General features: G+C 42.2%; 1 protein-coding gene across 1 annotated transcript in view; it reads right to left on the bottom strand.

Annotated features, from left to right (window-relative positions):
* TUBGCP5 (tubulin gamma complex component 5) overlaps window positions 1-21,799 on the bottom strand; it is a 59,491-nt gene extending 37,692 nt beyond the window's left edge. Inside the window, exons 1-6 of the mRNA XM_075558078.1 lie at window positions 21,579-21,799; window positions 16,987-17,040; window positions 16,445-16,553; window positions 9,548-9,644; window positions 9,055-9,134; window positions 3,258-3,393 (exon numbers count right to left, since the gene is read on the bottom strand). Coding sequence (XP_075414193.1) covers window positions 3,258-3,393; window positions 9,055-9,134; window positions 9,548-9,644; window positions 16,445-16,553; window positions 16,987-17,040; window positions 21,579-21,724 — 622 coding nt within the window. The 5' untranslated portion in view covers window positions 21,725-21,799. The remainder of the gene's footprint in view (window positions 1-3,257; window positions 3,394-9,054; window positions 9,135-9,547; window positions 9,645-16,444; window positions 16,554-16,986; window positions 17,041-21,578) is intronic.
* Window positions 21,800-25,581: the final 3,782 nt, after the last annotated feature.

Here is a 25,581-nt window from a genome sequence, read left to right on the forward strand (position 1 = left end):
TCCCATTCTCCCTCCCACACCCGGTCAGCAACTGTGCTCATCTCTGCAGCTACTCATAGATCACCATTACTGGGACAGAGATGAGGCTTTCTTCTCCCATAAAGACTACTCTCAGAGGCAGTTCTACTCCGTCCTACAAGGTCTCTGTGAGTCACAATCAACTTGATGGCAGTGGGTTGGGTTTGGTATATGTAACAGTATTGACCTCAGTTGCCTTTGCTAACTGCAGTCCTCCCGAAGTCTTTCCCTTCCACCACCACTTTGTTCTCACCTCCTTCATATTGTATTTTGATTTCCTCTTCACCCAAATGAGCAGCTATCTGTCTACTCGCTGGCCAGGGAGCTACCAAACATTGTTTCAGACAAACTCTCGCAGAGTCCCCTAATGGACGCGGATGAGGATGCAGATGACAGTATCAAATACAGCGACGGCTCTGACGGCATTTCAGAGATGATCAGCAAGGAGAGGAACGATGAAAATCTGAGAGTTAGGGCATTATTCAGCAACCGGCTAAGCTCTGTACCGAGGGGCACTGTCCGTGAGCGCTCCCTGGTGACTGCACCAGATTACAGAGCCCACTGCAGAAGCACAGCTGGAATCAGGATGGTGAGGAGACTGGCCGCTGGAGGGCTGTCTGACCTCCACCCCCGAGGCATGAATCACCCCGGGGTAGGTAGGGACTTGGCCTCTCCCTGACCCTAGCAAAGCCAGAAGAGGTCAGATTTGGGCCCCGTGCCATTCCTTCAAGGTATAGTTCCCTTTTTTTTTTTTTTTTTTTAAGGAGAGAAAACTAGAAACTCACTAGTGTGTTACATGAATTTTAACTACTTCATATGCAATTTGGTAAGGAGGAGCAAGTAGGGTAGGGCCCCGTCCCAGCAAGTTGCCCTATTTTCTCCGATGGTGTGACCGCGAGGAAACCACTGCAAAGTAGTCTGCTTCCTCATCTACAAAATGAAGTAGGATTCAAGGGCCTGTTCCCTCCGGTGGTTTTCAGCTATATCTAGATTCTACCAATTCATAGTGCCTCGCTGAAAACTAAAAAGCTGACATTCAGAGTAAATTGTACTTGGATCTTTTATCAGCTACCGACTTCAGCAAGAAGTCCCTTAGGGGTGTAATCAACTACCCTACTTGGCTTCTAGCCTAGAAGTGTGGTAGCTTAGATCCACTCAGAGCTCCCGCAGAGAAAAAGCCAGCAGTCTCCCTGAACACGCCATGCGCTCAGTCTGCTTTCACACACTAGGTCACGAGGAGTGAGAGCCACCTGACAGTGACTGTGAACTTCCGCCACACCAGCCTCTGGTAAAGGATACAGCGAGACAGCTGGGATAGACACAAACGTTTCACCATTATTACAGAATAAAAATGCACCCTCAATCCCTAGTGAACGTTAATTCTAGTGGCACAACAGAAAAACAATCTAGTAATGGTCACCACAAACCTAAATTGACTGAAAGCAACTAACAACAATAAAAATGATTTTAAAGATGTGTTTTATAACAATTGGATCGGGGGGGGGGGGGGAGGCTACCACAAACCACCCCCCAAGCCAAATCTTCTCACCAAAGAGTCAATTAGACTCATGTGGATTCTAGAGCAAAGCAGAACTGCCCTGTAGGATTTCCAAGACTTTATGGGCTCACACTGTCATCTTTCTCAAGCCAAATGATTGACGGGTTCAAACAGTGAACGTTTTGGTTAGCAGCCCAGCACACAGGCACTATGTCACAGAGTTGAGTGATATCTCGAATCACAGGAGAAACTGATTCTCAAAGCTTACCCTCCCTCTATAGGAAATGCCGGTATCAGAAAGTGATGCTAAATTGGAACTCTATGATGCTCACTCTCCCGACACAACGGCTGGAGCCAAAGCGGGTGAACAAGTAAATGTGGTGAAGAAAGCTGACGGTGCCCGGCTATCAAAAGAGATAGCGACTGGGGTCTTAAAGGCTTGAAGATAAACAAGCGGCCATCTAGCTCAGAATCAACAAAGCCCACATGGAAGAACACACCAGCCTGGGTGATCGAGTGGTCCCGAAGGGATCAGTTACCAGGCATCAAAGAACAAAAAATCATATCATTGACTGCACACCTCCATGATACGATCGCTGAAGACAAATGGGTACATAAGCAAATGTGGTGAAGAAAGCTGATGGTGCCCGGCTATCAAGAGATAGTGTCTGGGGTCTTAAAGGCTTGAAGGTGAACAAGCGGCCATCTAGCTCAGAAGCAGAAAAGCCCACATGGAAGAAGCACACCAGCCAGTGCGATCACGAGGTGCCAAGGGACCAGGTATAAGGCATCATGCAAAAAAAAAAAAAAAAAAGATATGCATGTGTATGTATGTGTGTGTATATATATATATATATATATATATATATATATATATATATACCATATTAAATGAAGGGGGAAGTGCAGAGTGGAGACCCAAGGCCCAAGTGTTGGCCAATGGAGATCCCCTCATAGAGGGGTTTAGGAGAGGATATGGGTTAATTAGGGTGCGAGGTAGTACCGATGAAGAACACAGCTTTCCCCCAGATCCTGGATGCTTCCTCCCCCCAACTACCATGATCCAAATTCTACCTTGCAGGGTTGGATAGGGCAGAGGCTGTACACTAGTACATATGAGGGCTGGAGGTACAGGGAATCCAGGGTGGATGATACCTTCAGGACCAAGAGTGTGAGGGGCGATGCTGGGAGAGTGGAGGGTGAGTGGGTTGGAAAGGGGGAACTGATTACAAGGATCCACATGTGACCTCTTCCCTGGGAGAGGGACAGCAGAGAAGGGAGGGAAGGGAGACTCCGGATAGGGCAAGATGTGACAAAATAATGATGTATAAATTACCAAGGGCACATGAGGGAGCGGGGGAAGGGGAGGGAGGGGGAAAAAAAAGAGGACCTGATGCAAGGGGCTTAAGTGGAGAGCAAATGCTTTGAGAATGATTGAGGCGGGGAATGTATGGATGTGCTTTATAAAATTGATGTATGTATATGTATGGATTGTGATAAGAGTTGTATGAGTCCCTAATAAAATGTAAAAAAAGAAAAGAGGAGAAAAAAATGATTAGGGCAAAGACTGTACAGATGTGCTTTATACAATTGATGTATGTATATGTATGAACTGTGATAAGAGTTGTATGAGCCCCTAATAAATTGTTAAATAAATAAATAAAAAATAAAAGTGATACAATACCTAAAAAAAAAAAAAGAAAGAAAGAAAGTGATGCTAACATCCATGAGCACAAAATACCTTTCCAGCTGACATGAGGCCTTGGTTTTCTGCTTTGATCTTGTTCCTCGAGAGGTGTTCTGTCCACCTGAATCCCAGAGTCCTCTCTGCTCAAGGGCTGTCGATCATCTTCACCTTCACTTTCTTCAGACCAATTCTGATGAAAACAAAGCACACCGCAACTTCACAGAGTGTAACAATGGGAGCTACACAGTCGGTGTGTTCTGCTTCGGTGGCTTGTGCTTTGCTGTTGAGGACACCGCAGAGAACAGGTCTCTGAGCTTCCGGACTGAAAGAGACTGGGGAGAAGGATCTGTCTATTCTAGGGGAAACAAAACTGGCAATGAAATCTTTTACGACCAGCGACTGACCACTGTGATATAATGCCAGAGTGTGAACTGCTCAGTCTAGAAATCCCTCAAAATACACCTGGGAAAGAGCTGGGTCCCCTCGGAGGGGTGCATTTGTGGACGGAGCCAACCTCTCAGGCTCTCCATTTGCTGGTGTGGTAGCACTCAAAATCAGAAAAAACAGCTGCAAACATCGATCAATAAGAGAAACATAAAATGCATACAGCATGAACCTCAGAAAATTGAAAGTGGTCAAGAATCAAAGTAAAATGCATAAATATTGCTATCCTAGGGATCAATGAGCCGAAATGAATTGGTGTTGACTGTTTTTGTACCAGATAATCACATGGTCTGCTATGCTAGGAATGGCATTGCGTTCATTGTGAAGAACATTTCAGGATATAGTCTACTGTAACCATGTCAGTGACAGAACACTATCTGTATGCTCACAGGGACACCAGTTACTATGACCATTGCCCAGAGCTATGCACCAAGCACTCCTACTGTTAAACATGAAGCAAAGATTTCTAACCAACTTCTTCAGTCTTAAAGTGCTCAAACATGCAGTCAAGATGCATTGACAATTACTGGTAACTGGGATAACCAAAATTGGGAATGAAGGATCAGAAAATATGGTCCTGGAGACAGAAATAGTTCTAGAGGGCACATCATAGAATTGTGTGCTTGTTTTAATATTGTGTTCTCCTTTCTACTTCTTTTACACACACACACACACACACACACACACACACGCATTTCATTCTTTTGGAGGGCTATGTTTCTCAGTTTATGAAATTCAGAATGGGTGGGTGTATTGAGGCAATAATTGATATAATAGCTTATCGGGAATGGGGTAGGGAGATTGAGGGGACCAGGGGAGCAAATACTGAAGATGGGAGAGGGGTGGGTCCACTGGAGCTGATTGTGGTGATTGATGGTATGGAAGTGTATGATATGTGAATTATATCTCAAAACTACTGGGGGGAAATTTTGCAAGCTCAACATTTGCAAATATATGTATTTCTAATAACATAAATGGTGACTATACACATGGACCTCATCAATGGAATACACAGGTGTCAAATAGACGATTTTTGGAAGAGATTCTGGAGAAGTTCACTGTCACCAGTGAGAACAAGGCCAAAGGCCAACTGTGGAAACCTCCATCAACCACTATACCATGCAAGTTCAAGCTGAAACTGAAGAAAACAAAAGCAAGTCTACAAGGGCCAAAGCGTGACCTTGAGTGTATGCCACCTGAATTGAGAGAGCATCGCAAGACTAGCTTTGACTCACTGAGCACAGTGACTGAAGAACAGAGGAGCTGCGGCTTGGCACGAAGGACGTCATACACCAAGAGAGCAAAAAGTCATTGCAGAGGAAAGAGCATAGTGTATCTCTGGACAGTCTCTGAAGCCTGCTCTAGAATTCAAGAAGCTAACACAGAAATGATGAGGCAAACGAGCAGAAGATCCAAAGGGCAACTTGAGCAGACAAAGTAAACAAGCAGAGACCTGGAGTTGGGGGTCAAAAGAAGCAAGAGAACCACTCAAAGTTTCACAAGCCAAAAAAACCTGAAGAAGAAATTCATTCTTTTGGTTGCGGCAGTGAAGGATTCTGTGGGTAAAACAAAAGCCCTTTGTGGCATGGGGGGTTAAGCTTCGGGCTAACAAGAAACACTGGCAGTTCAAACCCGCCAGTCAGTCTGCAGGAGAAAGACGCGGGGGTTGCCCCCTAAGGGGTGGTTTTACTGTCTTCAAGGTCATTATGGGCCAGGATTGACTCAGGGCAGTGAGTTTCATAGGCAAGATACTGAGTGGCACAGAAAGCATCCGAAGGCAACCGGAGGGCATATGATTATTGGTTTGTCCTGATCACCTCAGTTCCATTTTTTAGTTATTGTTTGTTCGTCTCTCAGCTGTGAAGCACGGGAGGGGGGGATGCATACTGACAGTAAGTGATAAAAGGTTTACAGCGGCTGCAAGGGGTTGGTGCTTGAGAGGGAGGGAAAGGATTTGGGGAGTAAATGAAGAGGCGGGAGGGCAGAAGGAGCACTAGACTGATCATGATCGCACAGCTCACTGTAAAGGCAATTTAACCGTGGGGAGGGAAAAATTCTAAAATTGCTGTGGCATTGGTTGTACAATTCTTCTTGACATGATTGAAGGACTGCACTATTCAACTGTAAGACATGTACATTGTGTGTTAATAAACTGTTGGAGGGAAAGGAATAAAAAGATGCGAGGACTCGCAGGGTCGCGGTGCCAAGAGAGGTAGCCAATGTTTAACCATTTTAGGAGTAGCATGTCTGTGGCTTTGAAGGAAAAAGTCTAAGCTGCGCTGAAGACATTCATGAAAAACAAGGCTCCGGGAATTGAAAGGATACTGTGGTAGTGACATAAACTGTTGTTAACTTGAGACTGAAGAGTGAAGGGGTGGAGTTTAGCCTGTCAATCAGGTCACAGTTTGATGACCTCATTTGGAGGTGCTAAGGAGATAAATAGCTCGCTGGAGGCGGGCACGCACACACTCCCAGCAAGACATGCTTGCTGACAAGACACATGGAGCTACACTAGAGCCCAGGAGCTGAAGGAGTCACATGGAGACCCCTGCCAGCACTGGGATGCCTCAACCGCCACTGGATCCATAAGGCTCTCTACCCTGCTGACCTGTGATCTTGCATTCAGTGCCATTGCATGTGTTTTATGAGTCTGAAGAGGACTTTATAGATTAGTTTCAGACATATGGGCCAATATCAGACCTATGGACTTGATGTGGACTGGGCTGGGATGTTTTCTCAATATTCAATTGCTCTTGTAGATAAAGCTCTCTCTTACACACACCTGAGTGTCCATGAATGTGTTTCTCTAGTCCACCCAGACTGACACACAGACTAACTGAAATGTTTCAACAACAGATGCAGTGCTGGGGGTGTTCCCTTGTCCATGCCAAGAAATTTGGGAGGGAACTAGTTGGCCAATCACGAGAAAAGATTCATAATTTGTGCTTAATGTAAAGAAAAGCGATCGACTAGAATGCAGAAATTATCAAGCATATCATTATCACAAACCAAGTAAATTACTGTTCAAAAATAGTGGTAGTAGTATTTCAACAGGGAGCGACCAGAAAGTCAAACTGGATTTGGTAGAGGACATGGAACTAGAGAGGTCAGTTCTGATATTAGATAGATCTTGCCTGAAAGCAGAGACTATCAGAAAGATATCTGCCTGAATGTTAATGACACTGAAAGGCAATCAACTGTGTGGGCCATAACAAACCATGGATAACATTCGAAGAATGAGAATTCCAGAACACGTCACTATGTTCTTGTAGAACTTTTTGACAGTTGTTTGACCAGAACAAGGGGCTACTATACGGTTTAAAAATCACAAAAGATGTGTATCGGGGTTGTACACTTTAACCACACTTACTCAATTTATATGGTGAGCTAATCATCTGAGAAGACAAGCTATGTGAAGAAAACCACAGCATCAGGAGCATCAGACGAAGACGCATGTAACAACCTGTGATGTGCAGGTGATACAACTTTACCTGCTGCAAGTCAAGAGAACTTGAAGCATTGATGAAGACCAAAGACGCCTGTCTTGGACAGGCATTGCACCTCACATTAAGAAGACAAAAGTTCTCACCAATAGCTACCATGATAAAGAAGACTGAAGTTCTCAATGACTTCATTTTACTTGGATCTATCATCAATGCCCACAGAAGCAGCAGTCAAGATCTCAAGTGATTGGGCAAGTACTGCAAAAGACCTCTTTAAAGTGTTAAAGAGCAAAGATGTCACTTTGAAGACTAAGATGTGCCTGAAAATGGTATTTTCAGTCATTTCATATACACATGGATGCTGGACAATGGGTAAGGAAAACTGATGAGGAATTGATGCCTTTGTTTATGTCGACTTAAATATAACATGAATTTCCGGAAGGAGGAACAAATTTCTGTTGAATTACAGCAAAAACACTCCAGAATGTTTCCTATCAACTACCTTGGACATATTACTAGGAAGGCCTAAAGTACATGGTGTGTGAAGCAGCAGAAGACAGCTGTACCAAGAGGAATGAACTGTCGATGGGAGGACTAACATCTGCTTACTATGTCAATGCCCTACTTGCTGTATTGACAGATAGATAGAGAGAATTATTCTAGGAGATCTGCGCCTGACATTGTGAGTGAATATTATTTTAAGTTTTGCCTGATCACCAACTCCCATTGTTTGTGCAGTGTCAGGCCACATAGGATTTAATCTGTCCCAGTCAATAATCCACGTACTGAGATGCATAGTGAGCCTCCACTTGTTTAAAATCCTTGTTTTCAATTGTGTTTTAAATACATTACCATGGGCTAAATCAATGATACTCTAAATAGAAGGATCTTCTGTTCCAGGGAAATGATCAATAAGGTTCTCTAACATGAAATAATAAAGATGTCTCAAGGTGAATCAGAAGCAGGCAGAAGACATAGCCATAGGAATAGATTTGGGGTTGAACTTAAATCTTAGCTCCAATCTAAGAACAATCAGTTATTTTCGCTTGGCCCCGCTCTGTATGCACCCTCATGAAGGAAACAGAAGATAGGAGTGCTACAGCAAAGTAAGGTGAAGAAACGAGATGGGGCCTGGCTATCAGAAAGACCAGTGTCCAGGGTCCTAAGAGGCTTGTTTTCAAGCAAGCAGCCATTTAAGTGAGATGTCACCTAAGCCCACATGGAAAAAGCACCACCATGCATGATCCAAGGACTGTGAATAACAGAATCCAACCTGAAGGAATGAAAGGTATCAGAGTTTAAATTGTGACATTGTGGTTTGCAGAAAGCGACCCAAGACAGTGGGAGCCCCAGACACTGTTGCCGAATCCCCACGTAGAATAAGCCTCGGATGATTTCCCTGAGGACAACTGAGGGATGGGACTAACCTGGTTATCAGACAGCGAGTATTGTAGAAACGACTACAGTAGATTAAAATCAAAGAAACCTGACTTGAATGGTTAAAACCTTGTCATATGATCTCTCCTTTTGATACATTTTTAGCTTGATCTGGTTTTTTTCAAACTGGAGTTGATCTGTTGTATTTTGTTACTGTTGGTAGCCTTCCTGACGTTCTGTTACATGTTTTTCTCTGTTTTTTGATATAGTAAACCCAGATGGGGTGAATCTACAGAGACAACACTAGATTAGGACGGCGGGGTGGGTGTGGGGTTAATTCCTGGAGTAAGGCAGGGGAGGTGGGAGTGTGAACAGGGAGCTGTTAACAAGGAGTAGAAGGAGGAAAACCTTTTGAAACTGATTGTCCACACTCCTTGATATCACTGAACTATTGAATGGTATGATATCTGGATCATGACCAAATAAAATGGTTTGAAGAGGGGAAAAAACCTTGAGCATGAAAAAGGACATTTTTTCCTATATCTCACTTAGCATGTATTTTTTAGAATAACAAAACTGTCACTTACTGGTGTGTCTACACTTGGGAAAAAGTCAATTTCTTCACCTTCCATCAAGTATTTCCCCCAGTCAAAATCATCTTTATTTCCTAAAATATAAGACAGAATATTATAAACTTCATCATAAAAATGTTTGAAAAAAAAGCCACAGCTATTTAAAAGAAAAGAAAGGTCTAATGTAAGAGAAAACAGACTCAGAAAATAAAAGCTCAAAATTACTGGAACACTCAAATTGCCACGCTCATAAATTTTACATTTACATTTTTGTACCTTCAAATTTATTTTTAATATAACTGCAGGTAGTTTAACTTACAAAGTGAAAACTTACATTTTACGTGAAATTCTGCTTTTCTGAAAGGCATAATTGTATCCAGCAAAACAACACTATTTTAGTCTCATTAACTTTCACAACTTTGTACAAAAATCTGTGTCTAGTTAGTTGTTAATTTGTATGTTAAAATTTCTGAGTTACTTTAACATGTGAAGCCATTTGTTAACGTACCCACTTCTTTATCTCTTGGCTTTTCCACATAGTTGCTGTTTGAAGGAGAATCAGAAAGACACAGAAGAAGTGACAGTATGGAATAATGTGTATCTGTCTTTAAAACAAAAAATAAAGAACATGATTACTGATCTTGTCGTATTTTCTAGTTTGATTGAAGAAAAGATACTGCCATAACTTTTGTATCCGCTAAATTTCCTGTTTGGAGAAAGCATAAATGATAAGGTTCGAACCTCTAAATTTTTAGTTTTAGTACGTGTGGACACATAATGAACCTGATGAGGATATCTGAGGATTCACTTCTGTATTGCTGACAAGCACAAGACACCTGAATGAATGAGACTTGGTTCCCTGAGTAAATAAAAATGTCACTGAAGTATATCATTAAGACTTAAAACTGTATTATTCTCATGTGGCAATAAGCAGTATGAAGTTTTAAAATGTACACATATAAAAAAAGTACACATACATTGGCTATAATCTTTTCACAAACAGATTTTCAAGCCTGTCTTCTGTCATAGTGGTGGGTAGCTTTGAACCACCAACCTTTAGATTAGCAAGGTGAACACAAAATGTTTGTACCATTCAGATAAAAACAAGATCCAGTTTGTGAGAGGAAAAATTCTAATTTGATTTGTGTCATAGTGAATTTAGGGAACTAGAAAAATATTTGGATGGAGATATCTTGCCAATTAAATTTATGGATTTAGCTCAGGGGCAAAACTATATTGGAAAGTCTTGTGGATCCAGTGGCAATGGAAGCATCTCAGTGCTGGCGTCTCTCTCCAAATGTGTCTCAACAGGAAGGTGAAGCAGAGTGTGGCTTACCTCTCAGAAGAAAGAGAGGAAGTTCCCAAAAAGGCCACATCCACTAGGAAGCATCACCAGGCTGTGACCAGTTTGACAGGCTAGACTCCACCCCTAAACTCTATCAAGTTGCCATGAAATTATGTAACTACGATGGAGGGGGGTGTAATTCAGCCCACTAATGCCTAGTAGCATGTCAATTTGTACGCATTCCATTTCATTTTTTACAACTTCCAGTCTTCCCGTTGCATTTTTTGACAACTTCTGGTTTTCCTAGATTCAAACCTCGTACATTCTAGTGTGTTACAATTATTAATTGATGTTTGTTGTAGTTTCTTCTCATTGTGAGTCATGCTCCATCAGCGAATGAAGGGTTGGAAGACTACACTCCAGCAGGCTTTACTCCATCTGTGGCAGCTACATAATCTCCTGTCAACTTGAGTGAAGGGGTGGAGTCTAGACTGTCAATCAGTCACAGCCAATGAGGCCTCTGTATGGGCATGGCCTTCTCCTGAGGATTCTGGGAACTCCTGTCTTCCTTCCTGGAGGCAGGATACACACTCATTTTGCTTCACCATCCCTGTCGACAAGACACATGGAGCCACGCTGATGACAGCCAGAGCCCTGGAGCTGGAGGATCCACGTGTACCAGACTGGATGCTTCCACTGCCGCTGCATACACCACTGGCCAGTGATCTGCCTGCATTCAGTATCATTGCATGTGTTGCAATCAGCCTCTAGAGGAATTATTAGAGGCTAATATAAGACTTATGGGCTAATGTTTAACTTATGGACTTGATCTGGACTGGGCTGGGATGTTTTATTCATGCATAATTGCTTCTTGATATAGAGTGCTCTCTTACATATATATGAATGTATCTATCTAAAATCAACCCAGACTGGCACGCCCTCCACGTCATTATGGCCCACTCTTGGAGAAGGCAGCTCTTGCTGTCATATTTGGAGTGCCTTCTGAACTAAGGGGCTCATCTTCTGGCACGATCTCTAACAATGTTTGCTTCTTTTCATGAAATTTTCAGTATCTGACAATGTTTCAATTTGTCCACAAAGTTTTCCGAGGTGAATTCCTCAGGAGTGGATAGCCTATTCCTTCCTCATAGTCTTAGTCTGGAAGCTCTGTTCACCGTGGGTGACACTGCTGCCATTTGAAATAGCAGTAACACAGCTTCCAGGATCACAGCCACACACAAGCCACCAGTGTGACAAGCCGACAAGGTATTATTGTAGCCGTAGTTGGATGATCATGAGTAAAATTTTACTGGCATGTGATATCACCTTTCTTTAGAATGGATAAAAATATGACTCTCTTCCTAGAACTTCACTTTCCTCAACACCAGATTCTTGCTGACATGCTACCCCTTGAAATGATGGAACTTCGATTAGTTCTTTTTAGTAAAGTGACTGAGTATTCGTCTCTTCTTTTGAAGCTTCCTGCATCATTCAGTATTTTGCCCATGGAATTCTTAAATAATGCAACACGAAGCTTGAATTTTTACTTAAGTTCTTTCAGTTTAAGATATGATGAGTGAGGTCTTCCTTCCCTTTTGGCTTTCTAACTCGAGGTCTTTGAACATTTCATTACACTATTTTACTTTCTCTTCTCAGTTGCTCTTTGAAATTTTCAGTTTAGCTCTTTTAAACTTCATTTCTTCCGTTTTCCTCAGCTACCCTGATGAAAATCAAGTTTCAGAGTCTCTTTTAACATGCACTGTGATCTTTTCTATCTTTCCTGGGTTTTTACGACTTTTTGCTTGCCCTGCACAGCACGTCAGTTTTCTGTCCTGAGTGTGCAATGAGTCAAACCTGTCCTTCAGATGTTCTCAAAATCCAGATGGGATATATTCAAGGCACGATTTTGGTATTTGTGGACTTGTTCTAATTTTTTTTTCAGCTTGAACTTGAACTTATATACATATGAGTAATTGATGGTGTGTTCCAGAGTCAGCGTCTGGCCTGGTTTTAGCTGATTATATTGAGCTTCTCCATTGGCTGTTCCACAGATATAGTCAATTTGATTTCTGTATATTTCATCTGAAGCAGTCCATGTATATAGTCCTTTTTTGGGTTGTTGTAAAAAGGTATTTGTGATGACAAGTCATAGGTTTTGCAAAATTCTATCATGTGGTCTCCAGCTTCCTTTCTATCTCTGAGTCCTATTTTTCAACTAAGACTCCTTCCTGCTTCCAACTTGTGCATTCCAATAGCCATCTTGGATTGCATGTTTGATCAGCTTCAGACTGAAGTCAGTAGAATTCTTCATCTTCTTCATCACAAGCTTTTGTGATTGATGCTTAAATTTAAATAATAGTTGTACTGACTGCATTCCTTTAAGGCAGACAGATGTAATTCTATCACAGAGAGCACTGTACTTCACGATTGATTTTGCAATGTCCTTTTTGAAAATACATGCAATGTTCTGTCTCTTGACTGTGTCATTCCTGGCATAGGAAATCATACAACTTTCCGATTCATAATGGCTAGTATCAGTGCATTTCAGGTCACTAATGCCCAGGATATTGATCTTTATGTGTTCCATTTCATTTTTGACCACTTCCAATTTTCCTAGATTCACACTTAGCATATTCCAAGTTCAATCATTCATTGAATTTGCAGCCGTTTCTTCTTGCCTTGAGTCGTGCCCCTTCAGCAAATGAAGATCCCAAAGGCTCCACTCCCAACTCACGCCACCACAGTGGACTCTACTTAGAGAAAGCAGCTACTTCTCAGTCACACTTAAAGCGCCCTCCAACACCCAACACGAGGGCCATCTTCCGGCACTATCTCCAAAAATGTTCCGCTTCCATTCACAAGGCCTTTAGTTTGAGACAGTGTTTCAAAGCGATGCATATGGTATTCAGCAACTACTTCTGTAGTGGGCAGCCTCTTCCTTCTCCGTTTTCTCTTCTGAGTGTGGAAATTCCACTGAAGCCTATTCACTTTGGGTGGCCCTGTTGGCATTTGAAATGACAGTGATACAGCTCCCAACATCACAGCAACACATGAGGCACTACAGTATGACAAATTGATGGACAAGTGTGGGCCATGAAGCTGGACCATGGAGAAATAAAACAAGAGAATACTTGATACATTTGAATTGTGGTGTTGGTAAAAAGTACTGAATTGGCTGCAAGAAGAATGAACAAATTAGTCTTAGAAGAAATACTACTCGAATGTTTCTTAGCATATAGGCTGGCAAGAATTTAGCTCACTTAATTGGACACATCATCATGAAAAACCAATCACTAGAAAGACATGCTATCAAACTAGCAGACACCACAGAAGACAAAACAGATGCCTGGGACCTTTTAAAAATAAGACACTTATGTGCATCAAAAGAGTTCATCAAGAAAGCCAAGGGAGAACTCACAGACTGGGGGGAAAGTCTTTGGACAAAAAGACTAATCTCTAAAATATATAGAAAACTGTAACAATTCTTTTATAAAAGTTTTTAAAAACACTCCAAAAGTGAGCAAGAAGACATGAGACAGTTCACCCAAAGGAGTTAACACTGTCCTACTTATTACTAAGGAGATTTAACTTTTAAAAGGACTTCTGCAATATATTTTGAAGTAAAATTTAGAGGTTTTCTGATGTTAAAGAACATTTGATTGACTATTTTATCCATATTGATTCGCTGACTATTGGCAAACGACAACCTCTTTAAGCTCTGCCATGATCAATCCACATGGCAGAGCCTCACTGCTTACTGAGCTTTGTATTTATACTTTTCAGAGGAAAACAGTATTACTGTAAATTGCAAACAGTCGATACATAATTATATTGTATGACTACTGGCAAAGTCATTTCAGAGGACGAAAACCTGAAAATTTGTGCCTGGTTTTTCCTATATTTCATCCTATGCATCTTTTCCTTTTATTGAGTTTAATCTGGATCCTTCTGTTGCAGTAAGCTGTATCAATGAGATTAATAACTTTTCTGAGTTTTATAAATACTTTTTTTTTCAAGTTTATGGGTTTTATTTAACATTTTATTAGGGGCTCATACAACTCTTATCACAATCCATACATATATATATACATCAATTTTATAAGGCACATTAGTACATTCTTTGCCCTAATCATTTTCAAAGCATTTACTCTCCACTTAAGCCCTTTGGATCAGGTACTCTTTTTTCCCCCCTCCCTCCCCGTATAAATACTTCTAATGAAATCTTCAAACCTGAGGCACTCCAGATTCAAAATGAAAATGCTCAGAACAGTGTCTAAAATCTAGGAACAATTATGCGTAGGTAGGTAACAACTATCAGCAAATACTGAGATGCAATTAAAAAATGTTTTTATTAAATACTTTTATTGGGGGATCTTACATCTCTGATCACAATCCATACATTCATCCATTGTGTCAAGCACATTTGTATATATGTTGCAATCATCATTTTCAAAGCATTTGCTTTGTATTTGAGCCCAACTCATTTTCCCCCTCCGTCCCCCACTCACCCTCATTCATGAACGTTTCATAAGTTATAGATTATTATTTTCTTATCTTACATCGTCCTCTGTCACCCCTCACCCACTTTTCTGTTGTTCGTACTACTGGGAGGGGGTTATATATCAAACCTTGTTATCAATTCCCCCTTTCTCCCCCCACCTTCCCCTTATCCTCCTGGTATCTCTACTCTCATTGTTGGCCCTGAAGGGTTTATCTATCCTGGATTCCCTGTGTTGCAGGTTCTTATCTGTAGCAGTGTGCATGTTCTGGTCTACTCTGATTTGTAAGGTACACTTGAGGTCATGATAGTGGTGGGGAGGAAACATTAAAGAACTAGAGGAAAGTTGTGTGTTTCATTGTTGCCATATTGCACCGACTGGCTCGTTTCTTCCTTGTGACTCTTCTGAGGGGATGTCCAATTGTCTACAGATGGCCTTTGGGTCTCCACTCCTCATTCTCTTCCCCTACCCCCACTCACATTGGTATGATTTTGTTCTGGGTCTTAGATGCCTAATACCTCATCCCATTGAGACCTCATGATCACACAGGCTGGTGTGCTTCTTCCATGTGGGCTTTGTTGCTTCTCAGCTAGATGGCCACTGTTTATCTTCAAGCCTTTAAGTATATTTTGATAGCAGGGCACCATCAGCTTTCTTCACCACATTTGCCTTCAGCAATCATGTCAGGAAAGCAAGCATCGCAGAATGCCGGATTATTAGAACAAACTGTTCTTGTGTTGAGGGAGTACTTGAGTAGAGTACTTGTCCATCTGCTACCTTGATTCTTAACATATAGATAAAAGTACATAGATCTATTTCCCTCTCGTTATATGTAAAGGTATTTACATATGTACATATCTGTATTTAGACCTGTATAAATGTCCTTTGCCTCCTGATTCTTTCCTCTATTTCCTTTTACTTTCCTCTTGTCCCACCATCATGTTCAGTCTGCATTCAGGTTTAGTAATTCCTTGCTGTTACATTGTCTTTGATTAAGCCCCACTAGGCATCCTACGCCCTTCTCTCCAATGATTTTAGTTCACTTGTTGTTCCCTTGTCCTTGGGTTGGTTGTCCCCCCACACACACAACTTGCTTTCTCCCACTTCCCCTTCTCCCATGTTGGTCCTCTCTGTGCATTGTCTGCTCTGAGCAAGAATATCGTCCTCAGGGCTTGGTGGGTTAGGATGTGTTCCCCTCTCTCTCCATCCCTCTTCTCTTCTCCCGTGTGCTCTAATCAGATGTGCCTCTCTCCCCAAGCTGTAGCTTCAGTGTGTCCTCTGAAGTGCATTCTTCCTGGGTGGTGGGGAGGGTCCACATATTTGTGTTTGGGGCTGGCCCCAGAAATTGAACATTTTTAAGGTATTCTGGCCCTATTATTTGTACCATGTGCTCATCTCTAGTTTCAAAGTAGGTTGTGCTAAAAAGATGCTTAAATAAGAACAAGCTTGTTATTCATCAGACAAGATTCATACTGGTATGATGAAAAATTTAAAGCAATTTCAAGGAAATCCTGCAATATCAAAATAGAATGAATGCTTAAATGTTAACAAAAGCAAGCTGAAGATAATGAGAGCAGAAACACAGAAATATAGAAAAGATATTTCAGAATAAAACACATACCTTTTTTTCTTTTATACTTGGAAGTGTCGCATTTAGAAATTCCTCTGTTAATCTCTTCCAACTAGCAGCTTTACTGAGATCCGAATGAATGATAAATTTTTCATAAATTCTAAAATATAAAATAGCAACTGATAGCTAGAAGGCCATATTAGCACAACAAAATAAAAACACCCTGCCAGAGGAAGGGGGAGCCAATCGCAATGAACGACACATAACCACATACACACACATGCCAGGGAAATGAATGTTAAAATATGAAAATAATAATAATTTTTAATTTGTCAAGGGTTCATGAAGATGGGATGGGAGAGGGAGACAAAAAAGAGGAGCTGATTACAAGGGTTCAAATAAAAAGTAAATTTTTTTAAATAATGATGGGAACATCTGTACAAATATGCTTGATACAACTGATGCATGGGTTGTTATAAGAGCTGTAATAGCCCCTAATAAAATGACCTTTAAAGGAAAAACAAATACACCCTGCAATGAAAATACATTTATTTCTGAAAATGTGGGTACATGTACACATAAACATGGCTTACCCTTCTATTGTCTTTTCTACCTTGTGGCTGTTGACATCCAAGAAACGATGAAATCTAGTAAGGAAAAAAACACAATTCTTATGTCAATTTTGTCATGTGTAACCAAGTAGATTATCATAGCCCTGTTTACCTGCACATGCAGTGTCAAAATGATTACTCAATAAGCAAAGTAAGCAGAGGCATACTTGTGCTTACTTAATAATCTATCATGCACAATTTCACATTTTTTCTTTTGTTTTAAACTTTATTATAACTTTGTTGGGAATTTAACTTTCTTTAACACATCAGAACGTCTGCTTCTCAGTATGGCTGGTATTTCTCTCCCCACCCCCCCATGCCCTAGCACTTTCATATAGATCGATTCAAGCTCTCTTTTCACATTTATAATCCCCAGTATGGAAAAAAAGACCCGGTAAGTAAGGTAAACAGGGCTTACTTGTGCTTATACTTACTTACTAATCTGTAGTGAACAGTGTCAAGTTTTTCACATTTTTCAAATTGCTCACTATACATTAGTAAGCACGAGTAAGCCCACACTTCCCTTGCTTATTGGGTAGTCCGCCCTGCACACATCCTAAGTACACTGCTCTCCTACCACTAGCTCAGCCATCAGCCCGGCAAACCACCAGTGTGTCTCAGGAAGTACTCCAGCATCTCTTCCTCAGGACACATGCATCCGGAGTCTTTCGAAGCCTGTTTTTTTGGTGCTGTCTTTTCATCATGTCCTGTGTCTGCCTCCAGCAGAGCACAGTCTACACCATGTCCCTAATTATTTCTATGCCAAAATGAAACCTAAGGGCCCCTTCTCCAAACTCTGTCTCTAAATCTGTGAAACAAAACAGAAAACCAATAGAGGTATGGGGAGATGGTGGGCCAAACCTTTGAGCCTATAATAAAGTCCACGGAAAGGGAGGAGGGTTTGCTTGGAAGAGCGCCAGGAGACATGACCAGCACTGAGCTTTGACCATCCAACCTATGGCTGAGTTCAGGGTGCCCTGCCCAGCTATTGCACACACACACAAACTCTCTGCCATCGAACCAACTGTTATTCACAGCAACCTTAAAGTACAGAGTAGAACTGCCCCAGTGCGTTTCCAAAGCTGTAAATCTTTAGAGGCACAGAACACCTCACCTTTCCCCCATGGAGCAGCAGTGGTTTCGAACTGCTGACCCTGCAGTTAGCAGCCCAATGAGCGCATCACCCACTACTCCACCAGGGCTCTAGCCATCCCGAAACCCTTCAATAGCTCCTCAGGTGGTGGTGACCCCCAACCAGAAAATTATTTTCGTTGCTACTTCATCACTGTCGTTTTGCTACTGTTATGAATCGTTATGTAAATACCTGAAATGCAGGATGTAGTTTCATTGTTACAAATTGAACATGATTAAAGCATAGTGATTCATCACAAAATAGTATGTAATTATATCTTGTGAAATATTTATTTCTAATTACAAAGAAATGAAATTTTGTCTTGAAGCATAGTGTAGCATGAGTAACAGTCTTCATGGGTACTCATCTATGGGTGTCTCTGCATGTGGGCGGACTCACCTGGAGACGACAGAGGAGCAGTGGCTCGGTTCCTAAGACCTTCGAGAGGAAATATGTGTTTTCCAATGGTCTTAGGCGACCCCTGTGAAAGGGTCATTCGGCCCCCAAAGGGTTAGTAACCAACCCCCAGGTTGGTAACCGCTGTTCTATGATGATGTAACCTTCACGGGGATGCTGTGCTGTGCTACTCTGCTGGGCTTCGATTCTGATCAGATGCCTCACACCTGTGATGGGGACCTTCTAGAGCACCTAGGTCCAGGTGAAAGTTTGCAAACCCCAAGGTTCTGGGGATTAATTTGATAATACATCTACTGAATATACACAAACATATGAATGATGAGAATGAACTTCAAAACGTTTGTGGGGAAAAAAGGATTAAGAGGTCATGGAATTTTCCCACAAACTTTTGAAGCCCAAACAACTTTTGGAGTCCAAACAATGGCTAAAACACACAGCTCACAGAACCTAACATGGACATCAAGGGACCTATACCAGCATCGTAAAATATACCTCCCAACTATGAACAAAGCTTCTGATACAGTAACAGACAAGATTCTTTATTGATGTATTACAGTATTAAATATCAAGGTCTAGCAGTAGGTTTAGTAATGATGAGTTTTAAAAACCATAAACAATATCTAGATATATCAGCAACTCTATGTGTGGGGGAAAAACCTGATTTATACTGGCAACAAACTGACATGTAGGCTAACACGACTAGTACCTTTTATTGTCTGCAGTCATAACTGAAGAAATGGATACTTTCTAACTTCTTTTTCTAATTCAAGTTCATAAACACTTGTATTAGATCTTTAGAATCTCAGGTTCAGATTGTGTTTCAACATCATGATGTGAAGGAGTCCTGGGGGCACAGTGGTCACGTGTTTGGCCACAAATTGGAAGGTTGGTTGTTCAAACTCACTATCTATGCCATGGGAAAAAATGGGGCAATCTGCTTCTAAAAATCACAGCCTTAGGATCAGGGGCACCATACATCTGATTCAGCTTGACAACTAAAAACAGGGACATCATCATAATTATTTTTACTATAACCAAAAAATAGTTCATTTTAAATCATAAAATTAGTTTTCCATGTTTCATATTGAAGGCAATAAGTACTTAAAATGAGAAGCAAATCACACTACCTAAAGAACACATCAAATTCTAGCCTAGCAAATGAATGTGAGAGACCACCAATTTGCCTATAATTCAGTAGTTCAATTTGTCAAAGACGGTAATATCTAATGACTCACAAAACTCTAAAATGGCATTAATGTGACAGTTACATAATCTGTCAACTTTCGAAGGGGTGGAATCTAGCCTGTCAGTCAGGTCACAGCCAATGAGGACTCTGTGTGGGCATGGCCTGCTCCTGAGGATTCTGGGAATTCCAGTCTTCCTCCTTGTGGGTAGAGCAGACGTTCTCTGCTTGTCTCTCCTGTTGACAAGTCACATAGAGATGGGCTGATGGCAGCCAGAGCCTTAGAGCTGGAGGAGCCACTTGGAGACCCACGCCAGCACTAAGATGCTTCCACCACCACTGGGTACACAAGACGTTCCACCCACTGGCCTGTGATCTTTCTGCACTCAGCGTCATTGAATGTGCTGTGTGAGTCTGAAGAGGAATTTACAGACTAGTATCGGGCATATAGGCTAATATTGGACTTATGTCTATGATCATTCCAAATCCCTCAAAATTCATTGTCATTGAGTCTGGTCCTACTCATAGTAACACTACAGGGCAGAGTAGAATTACCCATGTGGATTTCCAAGACTATAACTATTTATGGCAGTAGCACGGCTATTTTTCTCACCAAGTACACAGATGGTTTCAAACTGCTGACCCTGTTGTTGGTAGTCCAAAGCAGAACCCACTAGGCTACCAGGGCTCCTCTATATTCACTAAGGTTGATAATCAGTGAAAACACTAGACTAATGCTCTGCTAGAGATGAAAACATTTTATTGAACAGATAGAATCATTTTGAAATAGGGTGACATTACAGACATAGATGCAAGATATACAATGCTCCAAATTACAGGGAAACACAGCGTCTTAAGGGATGTAGTACATTTGATACAAGGTAGAGGGTACAAACAGTCAACAATGTTTAAATTACTCCATGTGTTGTAATAGGAACTCAGAGGGCAGGGGGGAGAAAGGGGTGCAGGGTAAGGGAAATGATGTGCAGGCAAGAGGAGCTCATCAGTAAAGAATAGGAGGAAGCTTCAAAGTTGGTGGGGAAAAATGGAAATAAAAGATAATAATTCTTGTCCGTGTACACTTATAAATATGACGTGATCATAATTTTGCGCTATGATATTCCATTCAAATTATTTTTATGTGCATGTACGCTAGTACAATCGGTACAGCACAGAACAGGGTAGATGCAGATCTGTTCTCTGGAAAGCAAATGTTACAAGTGGAGAGGCTGACACCCAGTAACTCAAAATTCATTAAGCATGTGTGCGCCACCATGGCACGAGACACAGCGTGCACTGAGACACTGTGCGCAAAAGCAACACTAGCAGGTCAGCAAGGGCTTCCTCCAGGACAGGTTCCCAAACTCATCTGCTCTGCTGTCCGCTTTTCAGGGGAGGAAAAAAGCGCTCTCTCTCTCTCTCTCTCTCTCTCTCTCTCTCTCTCTCTATATATATATATATATATATATATATATATATATGTGTGTGTGTGTGTGTGTGTGTATATACATATATGTTTGTGTGTGTAGTAACATATATATAGGAAAAGATTAATGCCCCCATTGCTTAAAAAGTTTAGTACTTTGTATGAGTCCCTAATAAAATGTCTAAAAAAAAAGTTTTGTACTATAGCCCATAATCCAGAATGAAATGCAAATATCGGCATTTGCAGGCCCTCTGGATCATTCCAGCGCCCCCCCCCTTACCTCCCCAACCTTCGGGCCGCCCTCCAGGGAAAACGCAGCTCCGGGCCGTCAGTTCCCATCCCAAGCACGAGAGACGGCGACGCCCCGCAGCGCCCGCAGCTCCGCAGGCTGCGAGGACCGCGGCCGCGCAACACACCTGAAGTTGGAGCAGGCGAACTGGAGGGCGAGCTGGAAGTTCGGGTCCGCCTCGTCCCGGAGGCCGGTCACGTGCTGGACCAGCTCGCGCAGATCTCGCTCCTGTTGTCTGTCAGGCCGGCTCCACGGCAACCGAGAAGCAGCCATGCCCTCTCCTTCCGGTTCCAAACGCGAACGCCCGCCGCCTCGCGGCTTCGGCCGGGGCTCGGGGTGGTCACCGGTCCTCTCGCGAGACTTGCTGCTTCCTCGCGTTGGGCTCTCGCGAGAGTTACCGCACGCGCGCGACGGGAGGCGGGGGCGCTAAAGGGGTGTGTTTGCTGGTTCTGGGGCGCGTGACGCTTTGATGAGTCTGAAAGTGTTTTAAGAAAAGGCAGGTTTACCCAGTTCGCCCCTGTTCGTTTAAACGAAAACTTGCTAAGCTGCCAATGGGAAGATGGGGGAGCCAAGGCCACTCAGAGTCATCTTTGTTGTCGGACTGCCAGGGGTCCGGGAGAGCCTGCCACCATATCCAAAAACCGACCAGGTTGAGTCTGGAAATTCTAAGTTTACTCTTTCAGAGTTCATACCTGAACTTACAAATTAATGTACATAAAAGGCTTTTTAAAAACAATGATTTAAAGTAGAATTAGCGGATTTTTACAATGTCACAAGATGCCATTGATCCTCCAGAGACAGGTTCAACAATGATCATTAGGAAATTATGTACACCTACATTTCTCCAGGGGCCATTAGAGCGCCATCCCCTGAAGCTTCGTGTGCTCGCTTGTCCAAATTGGGGTGTGGCTACTTATCTTACTGACATTGTTAGTCTTCATCCCAAATTGGAACATCCCTGCTGGGTAAGCTTAGAAGGACTTTTTACTGTAAGGGAGGAGACTGTTACACTTTGGAGTTATAAGAAACTCGATCTTAAATGTTTTATTTCTAGTATTGATTTTTCCTCTCTCAATCTCAAGACTTTGATTTATTTCAGAAAGATCAGCCACTGAAAATTGTATGGAACTCAGATTCACTTTGGAGTGTTGGCCATGAAGTGAACCACAGGCCAACTAGATTTTCGTTTGTTGTACAGGAGGCAAAGGTCTAACCTAGGGTTCGTGAACATGCAGCCCATGGGCAATATAAGACCCTCAAAATCATCAATACCAGCTAGCATCCCATCGCTCACCCAAGAGAAACAGTTCCAGCCACCAATCACATTAGAGGGGAGTTAATTAAATGTTTGACCAGGTTGACCCACGATGGATGTTTCAGGTATTCAAGTGGCCCAGGGCAGGAAAAAAAAAAAAAAAAAAGCGGGTAGAAGCACAATGCAGCACAAAGCACCATGTAAAGAGTAAGAGGAGAATCATCTCTTTGACATTGATAAATTGTCTCCTGTTATAATATTTAATACATTGTTTAAAGCTTAAAACTTCGTTGCTTCAACGATGAAAAATACAACTATCCTCTAGCTCCTAAATGCTTCCTCCCCACCTCCCCCCACTATCTTGATCCCAATTCTACCTTGCAGATCTGGCTAGACAAAAGGATGGACACTGGTGCAGATAGGAACCAGAAACACAGGGAATCCAGGGCTGATGATCCCTTCAGGACCAGTGGTGTAAGTGGCGATATTGGGAGGATAGAGGGAGGATGAGTTGGTAAGAGAGACCCGATTACAAGAATCTACGTGTGACCTCCCTGGGGGACGGACAATAGAAAAGTGGGTGAAGGCTGAAGGGAGACATCGGACAGGGCAAGATATGACAAAATAATAATTTATAAATTATCTAGGGTTGTTGAGGGAAGGGTGAACAGGGAGGGAGGGGGAAAAATGAGGACCTCATGCCAGGGGCTTAAGTGGAGAGCAGATGTTTTGAAAATGATGAGGGCAATGAATGTACAGATGTGCTTTACACAATTGATGTATGAATAGATTGTGATGAGAGTTGTATGAGCCCCTAATAAAACGATTTAAAAAATGTGCTGCTTAAAACTACATTGTAAATGACTAGTTAAAAATCACATTGTATTGATATGGGGAAGAACCCACTTTTGGAGGAGAGGAACCAAGTGTTCCCTTGTTCTTCAATTCCCAGAGACCCAAGAACCCTCCTCTTCCCCAAAAAAGTGCCGTTGAGAGATAGAAATGTCAGAGGATTTGGAACTTTCTTGTGCAATGCTACTTCAAGATCCGAAGGCCTTGTTTATACTAATCCTCGAACTCTGAAGGAAAGTGGCCTGTTGCCTTGTTCCACTTTGATCCCAGCTGGGCCTAGGATCTGTTCTCTCAGCTACTGAATTAGAACTTTCTGGACCCGGGTCTGTTGTCCCCCTCATAAGAGGGTAAGCCGGAAAGCATTTCTGCAAACCCGTAGACACCTTTATGAAACAAAAATATTAAAATGTGAAGCTCTTGTTTCTTGACCTATTCACCAGCTAGATCTAAACATTCCTGAAGGGAGTATATTTGTCTCTAACCTTTCCCCAAAGGATTCTGCACTTTTGGATTTACACTGCATCAAAACAGCAGTTTTGGCATTCTTGAGGGATTCAAATCATGTTCCTTTCTAATGTTCTTTTAGTTTAGGATACCTAAATTAAGGACTTAGATTGTTGTAATTAAGATGGACATCTAGTTAACATGGACGTCAAGCAGAGTCCCAGCCAAAGGAAACCCCAACTCTGTCTTCATCACGTACTGCTCATGTGGCCTCTGGGAAGTCTCTTCTTTTCTGCTTCAATTTCTACCAGAATGGAAAAAAAGTGGGGGTAGAGGGAGGGGCCCTAAAAATAGTACCTATTTTCTAAAGCTAATGTTAAGTACAGTACTTAGAGCCTGTTAAGTGCCATCTAGTTGATCCCTACCCACAGTGACCCCGTGCACAACAATGAGACATCGCCTAGTTCTGTGCTAGTCTCCCAATCGCTCCCAAGCCTGTTGATGCAGCCACCGTGTCAGTCCATCTCGTTCAGGGCCTTCCTCTTTATTCCTGCCCCTCCACTTTACCAAGCATGATGTCCTATCTCCAGGGACTGGTCTCTCCTGACAACATGTCCTAAGTATGTAAGACGAAGTCTTGCCATCTTTGCCTCCATGGAGCACTCTGGCTGCACCTCTGCCAAGACATATGTTTGTCCTTTTAGCCGTCCATGGTACTTTCAATCTACTTAAGGGTCCAGCATATGGTACATCCTGAAAGATTTTGTTATTTTATCAAGTTAATTATGGTCTGTGGCCGAGCTTTGCTGTTGGTCTGATTATTTTGAGGAGGAACCAGTTTTCTCATGCAGTGCATCTGGGCATTCATTTTCAGGTACCGTGGCTCTGTTTAGTTCTCTGTCCTTCTGCTACCTTCAGCTTCGCCTAGAGATCACCTCTAATGATCTCAAAGTCCCTCTCTCCACAGACCACTCGACAGGATCCACTCACAGCAGGCGTCAGCACAGCAGGGTTTTGTGACAAGCAGGGTGAATGCTGACCTGCTGGGCTCATTTCATAAGGCATCTCTGCTTTCACTGACTGAGAACGCAAGAGTGGCTCGTGAAGAACTTTGTAAATTTGTAAATGTCTGGCCACAGTGGAGTGTTGTCTTTTAGGTCACCTGTAATAATAAAATCCGTATGGTTAGTTATTTTCCTTAACTTTTGCTCGTAAAAAATTACCCAAACTTGAAGAAAGCTGATGGTGCCCAGCTATCAAAAGAGATAGTGACTGGGGTCTTAAAGGCTTGAAGATAAACAAGCGGCCATCTAGCTCAGAAGCAACAAAGTCCACATGGAAGAACGCACCAGCCTGTGTGATCGAGGGGTCCCAAAGGGATCAGTTACCAGGCAGCAAAGAACAAAAAATCATATCATTGACGGCACACCTCCATGATAGGATCGCTGAAGACAAATGGGTGCATAAGCAAATGTGGTGAAGAAAGCTGATGGTGCCCGGCTATCAAAAGAGATAGTGTCTGGGGTCTTAAAGGCTTGAAGGTGAACAAGCGGCCATCTAGCTCAGAAGCAAAAAAGCC

The sequence above is a fragment of the Tenrec ecaudatus genome, chromosome 9, assembly GCF_050624435.1.
Source record: "Tenrec ecaudatus isolate mTenEca1 chromosome 9, mTenEca1.hap1, whole genome shotgun sequence".
NCBI classification, from domain to species: domain Eukaryota; kingdom Metazoa; phylum Chordata; class Mammalia; order Afrosoricida; family Tenrecidae; genus Tenrec; species Tenrec ecaudatus.